The sequence below is a fragment of the Artibeus jamaicensis genome, unplaced genomic scaffold (assembly GCF_021234435.1).
Source record: "Artibeus jamaicensis isolate MK-2021 breed Jamaican fruit bat unplaced genomic scaffold, CSHL_Jam_final scaffold_1964, whole genome shotgun sequence".
In the NCBI taxonomy this organism is placed as follows: Eukaryota; Metazoa; Chordata; class Mammalia; order Chiroptera; family Phyllostomidae; genus Artibeus; species Artibeus jamaicensis.
The window spans coordinates 57,758,272-57,767,258 of NW_026522030.1; the positions used below are offsets into that span (position 1 = coordinate 57,758,272).

General features: G+C 38.3%; 1 protein-coding gene across 1 annotated transcript; it reads right to left on the reverse strand.

Moving 5' to 3' along the window:
- Positions 1-8,028: 8,028 nt before the first annotated feature.
- LOC119049820 (interferon omega-2-like) lies at positions 8,029-8,598 on the reverse strand. Its single transcript, XM_037145959.2, has one exon. It carries the CDS (start codon positions 8,596-8,598, stop codon positions 8,029-8,031), a length of 570 nt encoding a protein of 189 aa, XP_037001854.2.
- Between the last annotated feature and the right edge of the window lie 389 nt (positions 8,599-8,987).

Below are 8,987 nucleotides of genomic sequence, written 5' to 3' on the forward strand. Positions count from 1 at the left end.
TGTCAATTTTGTTTATTTTTTCAAAGAACTAGCTCCTGGATTTGTCGATCTTTTGAATTATTATTTTAGTCTCTATGTCATTAATGTGGTCTGACCCTATTTCCTCCCTTCCACTTGCCCTGGACTTAGTTTACTGGTGTTCCTCTAGTTCTATCAGATGTAGGGGTAGGTTGTTTACTTGAGGTTTTTCTATCTTTTTTATGTAGACTTGTATTGCTAAGAAATTCCTCTAAGGACTGCCTTCACTGTGTAGCACAGGATTGAGATTTTGTGTGTTCTGTTTAATTTTTTTCAGATACTTTTTGATTACTTCCTTGATCTCATTGCTAACACATTAATTATTTAAGAACATGTTATTCAGCCTCCATGTATTTGAATGTTTTTGAGTTTTTTCCCCTTGAGGTTTGTTTCTAGTTTCAAGCCATTGTGATCCAGGAAGATGATTAATATGATTTCAACTTTCTTTACTGTAATGTTTATTTGCTGTCCTACCTTGTGGTCTATATATGGAAATGATTTATGTGCAATTGAGAAGAATGTATATTTTGCTTCTTCGGGGTGCAATATTCTATAAATATCAATTAAGCCAATTGATCAAAAGTGTTGTTTAATGAAGTACTATCCTTGTTGATTTTTTGTTTGAAACATCTATGCATTGTTAACAGTGGGGTTTTAAAATTCTTTACAATGAGTGTATGCTGTCTATCCCTTAAAGTCTCTCAAGATTTTCTTTATATATTTAGGTGCTCCTATATTGGGTGCATATATATTTACAAGAGTTATATTCTATTTGGTAAACTCTCTTAGTATTGTGTAGTGACCTTATTTATCTCTCATTGCGGCCTTTGTCTTTAAATTTAATTTGTATGATATCAGTACAGCTACCCCAGTGTTTTGTTATGTTTATTTTTGTGAAATATTTTTTCCATCCTTTTGCTTTCAACTAGTTTAAATCTTTTGTTCTGAGATTCATTTCTTGTAGACAGCATATATGCAGGTTCTGTTTTCTTATATACCCAGTTACCCTACATCTTTATTGGAGCATGTAATCTATTTACAATTAAGGTTATTATTGATTAAGGTGCTTAATCATTGCCATCTTTCCCTTTGCACTTTTGTTCCACTTTTTTTCTTTCCATTTATTTTTCTTGTGAAAGTAGTCCCACTAGAATCTCTTGCATTGCTGGTTTGGTGGAGTTGTACTTTTTTAGTTGTTTTTTTTGTCATTGTTTGGAAACTTTATTTTCTATTCCATTGTAAATGACAGTCTTGCTGGATAGAGTAGCCTTGGTTGTGGGCCCTTCCTTTTCATTACTTGGTATATTTATGCCAGTCACTCCTGACTTGTAGTGTTTCTGTTGGAAAATCAGCTGATAGCCTTATCAGAGATCTGTTGTAGGTTACTAGCTGTTTCTCTCTTGCTGCCTTTAAGATTCTGCCTTTGCCTTTAAATTTTGCCATTTTGATTGCATAATATCTTCCAGGGGGCCTCTTTGGGTTCATCTTGATTGGGAGCCTTTGTGTTTTCTGGAATGTGTGACTTTTCCCTCACCAAGTTGGAGACAGTTTCTGTCATTATTTTTTCAAACAGTTTTTCTATCCCTTGCTTTTTCGCATCTCCTTCTGGTATTCCTATGATGGGAATATTGTTATGTTTCATATTGTTCCCAAGCTTCCTTAGACTATATGTATTCTTTCCAAGTCTTTTTTCTTCTTTTTGCTTTGATGTTTGTTTTTTCTATTTTGTTTTCCCATTCACTGATTTGATCGTCCTCTTCATCTAGCCTGCTTTCAGTTCCTTCTAGTGTACTCTTCATTTCAAATATTGTTTGCTTCATTACTACCTGGTTGTAGTAATTTCTATATCTTTTTCATGCTGATATAGTTACCACTAACTTCCTTGTAGCTCCCATAAAGTTCCTTGTAGTTTTCACAGAGCTCTTTGAGCATCCTTATAACAATTACTTTGAACTCTTTGTCTGATAAATTGCTGGCCTCATTTTCATTTAATTCTGTTTCTAGAGATTCCTCCTTTCATTTTGATTAGGGGTTGTTTCTTTGTCTCCCTATTTTCAGTGACTTCTTGTTTGTTTCTATGTACTAGATTGCTCTGCTTTGTTTGCCTGTCTTCATTGGGTGGTCTTCTGTGGGAGGAGTACTGTGGGACTCAGTTGTACAGTCTCCTTCATCCCTTGAACTGAATACTCTACAGATGCACTATGTGCAGTTAATGTGGTCCCTCTTGTCATATTTGTATTGTGTTTTTGGGGGGCTCATTCATTGGTGGGTTTCCTTGCTCTGGCTGGCTGACTGAGATTCTCAAACCTCACCACCTCTTGTATGCTATAGTGCAGGTTATGACAGAACAAAACAAAATGGCACCAAAAACAAACTCATGCCAGCAGACAGACCCGTTCCTCCGCAGCAACAGCAATATCAATGACAAGTGAGCAAAGATTTAAAAAGTTGGAAAGAGAATTAGAAAATTATAAGAGATAAAAAAGGGTATGAGATAACTAAAGTAAAGAAAATTAATTTGAGAGCATTGATGGAGAAGAAGTAATAAAAGTAGGGAATAGAATCAACACAAAGAAAGAGAAAAACAAAATAATAGCATTAATAAGAAAGGGAAGGAAAAAGGCAAATAGAAGAAGAAAAAAGAAGAATAAAATCTGAGGCTTGAAATAAAGTAAAAATTAGGAACAAAATTGAAGAGAAACAACAATGGCAGCAATATCAATGACAAATGAGCAATGATAGATAAATGTAGAAAGAGAATAGGGATATTATAGAAAGACAAAAGAATATGAGATTACTAAGGAAAAGAAAAATAATTTTAAAGGATAAAGGGAGGTAATATAATAAGAGTAAAGGATAGAAACAAAGTGAAGAAAGGAAAGAAAGAAAATTTGGTAACTTCCAGTCAAGATGGAGGCATAGGTAGATATGCTTTGCCTCCTCATGCAGCCACAGGAAGAATCACAACTAACCTCAAAACCAGGTAGGCCCTGGCTGGTGTAGCTCACTGGATTGAGCATGGGCCTGCGAACCAAAAGATTGTGGTTCAATTCCCAGTCAGGGCACATGCCTGGGTTGTGAGCCAGTTCCCAGCAGGGGATGCACCAGAAGCAACCATACATTGATATTTCTCTCTCCTTCTCTCCTTCCCTTCCCTTCTAAAGATAAATAAATTAAATAAAATAAAATGATCAGAGTAGGTACGATCACAATACCTGATATCAAATTGTATTACAAAGCCACTGTAATCAATACAGCCTGGTACTAGCATAAGAACAGACACATAGACCAATGGAACAGAAGAGAGAGCCCAGAAATAAACCCAAGTCTCTATGGTCAATTTATTTTTGACAAAGCAGGCAGGATCAAAAATGGAGTAAAAATAGACTCTTCAACAAATGCTCTTAGGAGATCTGGATAGCTACATGCAAAAAAATAAAACTTGATCCCCACCTTACACCATACACAAAAATAAATTGAAGGTGGATAACACATTAAGTATATATCATGACACCATAAAAGTCTCAGAGGAGAATGTAGGCAGGAAAATCTCAGATATTCCACAAAGCAATATTTTCACCATGTCCCCTAAAGCAAGGGACATAAAGGAAAGAATAAACAAATGGGATATCATCAAAATTAAAAGCTTTTGCATAGCTAAAGAAAATGGCCTTAATATGAAAAGAGAACCAACCATATGGGAAAACATATTTGCCAATGATACCTCGGACAAGGGTTTGATCTCCAAATTGTATCAAGAACTCACATGACTTCACTCCAGGAAGACAAACAACCCAAATAAAAAGTGTACAAAAGACATGAACAGACACTTCTTCAAGGAGGACATACACAGGGCCCAGAGATGTCTGTTCAGAGCCTTTGCTCATTTTTTAATTGTTTTTTTTTTTTTTGGTGTTGAGTTTCATAAGTACTCTGTAAATTTTAGATATTAACCCTTATCAGATGTATTGGTGAATACATTCTCCCATTTTGTGTATTTTCAAATCTGTTGATATTTTCCTTTGTTGTGAAAAATCTTTTTAGTTTGATATAGTCCCATTTGTTTATTTTTTCATTTATTTCTCTTGCCTGAAGACATATTTCTTCTTTTTAAATATTTATTTATTTATTTATTTATTTATTTATTTACTTACTTATTTATTTATTTTAGCAAGAGGGGAAAAGGAGAAAGAGAGGGAGAGAAACATCAATATGTGGTTGCCTCTCATAGTGCCCCCAGTGGGGACCCAGCCCAAAAGCCAGGCATATGCCCTGCTGGGAATAGAACTGCAACCCTTTGGTTCACACCCCACATTCAATCCATTGAGCTATACCAGGCAGGGCTGAAGAAACATTTCTGATAAAAATATTTCTATGAGCAATGTCTGAGATTTTGCTGTCTATGTTTTCTTCTAGGATTTTTATGGTTTGGGTCTAACTTTTAAATCTTTGATCCATTTTGAATTTATTCTTTTGCATGGTAACAGAATGTGGTCTAGTTTCATTTTTCTGCGCATATCTGTCCAATCTCTAAATACCATTTATTGAATAAACTATATTTAGCCCATTTTATGTGTTTGCGACCTCTGTGAAATATTAATTGACTATAGAGATGTGGGTTCTTTACTCTGTTCCATTGATCTAAGTTTCTGTTTTCATGCAAGTATCATGTTGTTTTGATTACTAGGTCTTTACAGTATAGTTTGATTCCTATTTCCTTATAGACAGTGTGATTCCTCCAAATTTGTTCTTCTTTCTCAAGTTCACAGTTCCTGTGTGGGGCCTTTTTGGGTTCCATATAAATTTTTGAAATATTTGTTTCAAAAGTCCACACTACCCATGTCTCTGGACCTAATGTGCAGATGCTACTGCAGCTATAAACTTGCTTGGGGAAGAGAGAGCCTGGAGTCTGAAGAGCCCTTCTAGTGCAGATGTATGACCTGTGTTCTAGAAAAATAGGCAAATTATGGAAGAAGTGAGGCTCAGAGTGAACAGGGCAGAGTCTCTCTATGAATTCAGGGCTCCAATAGAGGTGATTTGTGGGCACTTGATCTGTCCTGAGAACATACATCCAGCCTGGAAGAGGGGATCATGGTATCCCCACAGGCCCACATGATTTCACATAATGCAGACATTGTGGGTGTTTTAATTGCTAACGTGTTGTATGCAAATGCTGTGTTATTTCCTTCCTGTAGAAGGGAAGGACTTTGTGACCAAGGAAAACATACTTTAAACCCTTTATCACCCACATGATGTTCCAGAGAAGGTTCTCGTACAGTTTTATGTCAGGTTGAACTGATGTAATCCAGTTCATACTACATGGGATGTCTGAACTGGAGAGACATGTTTAGCAATCCATTGGACTTCACAGCGTTTCATTCCAGATTCTTGTGGTGGTTAATTTTATGTGTGGATTTGACTGGACTATGAGGTCCCCAGATACTTGTGAAGGTCCTTCTGAGTGTGTCTGTGAGGGTGTTTTGTGGTGAGATTAACACTGAAGTGGATGGACTGGGTTCAGTGGATTTTCCTCCCTGACATGAGTAGCCCTCATTTAACCACTTTTCAGGCTGGAATAGAACAAGGCTGACCTTTGATTAACAAAATGACAAAATATAATTCAGCTCAATTTAATACAACAAAACGTGTAGCAAAGGGAAGGATCAAGGGCAGAGTAGAATGAAGAAAGGACAGAAGCTGGTTGCTGTGACAGGGTCGTAAAGGAAAGTAATTCTCACCTTTGAGAACATACGTCCTGAAAACAGGTGTTTGTCTGTAGCAGACCCTGTCCAGCAGAGTCTGCCTGTTGTGACTTACAACTAGAATCAATGCACAGGCGACAACAATCCTGTGTGGGAAAAGGGAACAGGTACGGCTGCTCTCTCAAGGGGAGAGTGCCTATGGTGCCTCGGCCACTCCCTCCAGAGGGGAGTGCCCTGACCCCTGCCTAGACAGGCTTTGATTGTTTTCCTTGGGTCTCACATCAAAGAAAGATTTATTATCTATCACATAGAATATTATTGTCTACATTCCAGGTACAATCAAGGAAATAAAAATAAGATGCAGAGGGGAATGGCAATGAGCTGATTGGCTCTGTCCTTGGGAAAATTCACACAGGCTTTGGAAATTAACTTAAAGATAGACAATATATATTTGTTGCTTTAGAACAGGGTGAGGGAGTTTTAGCAAGAGCAAGCCATAACAATCTATATGCATTTTCTAGGCCTGATTCCCACAGGAAAACTCGGTTTGAAGATCTGGCTCCTTCCCACCACTTCGCTTCTGTAGGTTTTCCATACAGAGCTGAGTCACATTTGTCAGGCCAGGACGAACCAGTCCCCTACATTTGTCAAGTACTTTCATGTGTCAGTCTTGTTCCACTCACCTTAACAAAGTGGACAGATATAGTTCCTTACAGTATCTCCACATTATGAAGAAAAATACATAGCCACAGGGAGATTAAGTTTTACAAGACAATAGCAATATTGTATGAGCTAGGCCTTCTCACACGAGAGTCTGAACTCTTAACATTCTACAATTTCCCTGTTCACAAGAAACAAAGAGATTACTGAGAATCTGGACATCCTTTTTCCAGGGCAGTTTTTCTGATGGTTAATTTTATTTATCAACTTGGCTGAATCAACAGCTAGTGATGCTGAAACTTGCCTTAAAATGCATCTGGAGGTTGACTAAAGCGAACAAACCCTTTTGTCAGCCCAGTACATAGTGGATTTTCCTCAGGTCCCTGTATTGACACATAGGGTCATGATATTTCAGAGGTGATGGACAATGAAAGAAAGGTATGTTAAAACCCAGAATTGCTAAGCTTCTCCTCATCTGTTGAACTTGTCCACCAAGAAGAAGAGGTAATAAGAAAAAAGATAAAAGACAAAAATTTATTAAAATATTATGCACAATATATAGAAAAGCAAACTAATGCATTGACCAGGTCACCTGAGGCAATATTTCAAAAAAGTCCTCTCAAATTGATATCTCTCCCTGCTGTCTGAGAAATCCACACACTCCACACAGTGAACTGAACTGAGCTGATCCCATTTATGTCACCACCTATTTCGTTATCATAAAAATGGCCTTCACTCAGGGCCCAAAATACACATCAGGACACTCAGAGAAATAGACCTGACTATAGTGGTTTTGAAGAAGAGTTTCCACTTAACTTTTGCTCTGTTCCTGTGGCTTTTTAGCCTTAATGAAACCATGAAGCTGAAAGCACAAGAGAACCACAGCACCTGTGAATGTGGGCAGTAAGGTGGGGGGAGTGAAGGGACAGTAGACAGGAGTGAAAGCAATCAGTGAAGCAGGACCAGAGAGAGGGTGGGAGGAAGGGTACCGGGTGCCAGGATCAGCCAGTAAACACCGTGTATCTTTCCCACTTCAGTGTAGCTCACTCTTCTCAGACATTTCTACCCACTGCTTCTTGTGGACTGAATGTAAATCAGTTACAGCTCAGACATAAGTACTAATCAGATCCCACATATTCCAGGACTCTTCTCAAGTTCATGAATTTCTACCTTTTGATAGGCATTTTGTGACACAGGTATTACTCTGAGATAGATGTAGATAGAAAAATCATAATTTTAATTTTCATAATGAAAGAACCAAAGAAGTTTTCTTTGATAAGAATGTAATTATTAAAGCCAGTGCAGGTTTAATAATATACCAAAGTAAACATAATTTATAAATTTTAACATAATGGCAAATAAATATTTAATTGTGATAAGACAAAAGAATAAATAATAATAAATAAACAAACACAGAAGCAATGCATCAATAACAACAGGGCAGTCAACTCTTAAGAGACTGATGGCCCAGGAGTTGAATTATGTAACATTTTCTTGCAGAAGACTCTGAAAAAGTTGTGCTGCATGAATGTCAATAAATTCTGTGACTAAAGATGAAAGAAAAGCCTTTTCCCATGACCTAAGTCCTATGTGCAGGGGTGATCAGGCACATTCATCAGTGACACTTGGATCAAGGTGACCACAGGTCTCAGTCCATGTCACTTAACCTTTCTTGCAAGGTTCTTATTGAAGACAAGGATTTCATGATTTCCACTCGCACAAACTCCCAGGCACAGTCACTGTATTTCTTCTTTTTCAAGTAGAGAAATATGCCCCAGAAGTACCTTTTCACAGCCCGTGTAGGTCCCTGGGATGACAGGGCAGTGCCTTGCTCTCCCATCTCCTGAACCAAACAGGGCTCCAGATCCTCCAGCTGCAGACAGAGCCCCATGCGCAGTTGGTTCAGGAGGCTGGTGTTCCAGGCAGAGGAGGCTTGCTCTGTGAGCAAGAGGTCAGAGATGTGCTGGAGCATCCCCTGGAGGACAGAGATGGCCTGGGCCTCCTGGACCTGGCTGCCATTTACCATCCCTCGGGGGAATCTGAAGTCTACTGCGTCATTCAGGCAGGACAAAGTGGAGATTCTCTTCATTTGCTTCAAAAGCACCAAATTGTCCCTGCTGAGCAGGATGTGGTTCTGAGGTAGGACACAGCCCACAGATCCACTGAGGCTACAGCTGAGCACCACCAGGACTGTGAGCAGAGACAGCAGAAGGGCCATGGGCACAGGAGGGGTTGCTGGCCTAGCTGAACTGGGTGTCTGGTGAACAACCTTGGACCCTAGTTAGCCCATGAACTTGTTTGTAAGCATGGCCCTTAAATAGGGAGATACAATAATTTTCATTTTCTAAACATTTCTTTACACTTTTACTTCCTTTTCTGTTTTCATTCATGAGCTCTTTGTGTGGTCTAACAAGATGTCATCAGTCTACATTGTTAATTTCGCCAATTTAATTTTCTCACTGAAGTAGACATGTGTCAGTCCAAAAGGATACTTAGTCAAATGAGAAGCGTCATTGTCCCAATGTCAGAAGTGTATGTAGGTGTTAAATACTCACACACTTGCACATACTCATGACCAATTTTTATTGCATAAATATTGCTCTTCTC

Coding starts and splice junctions, on each gene's coding strand:
- LOC119049820 (XM_037145959.2), bottom strand. CDS start 8,598: ATGGCCCTTCTGCTGTCTCTGCTCACAGTCCTGGTGGTGCTCAGCTGT.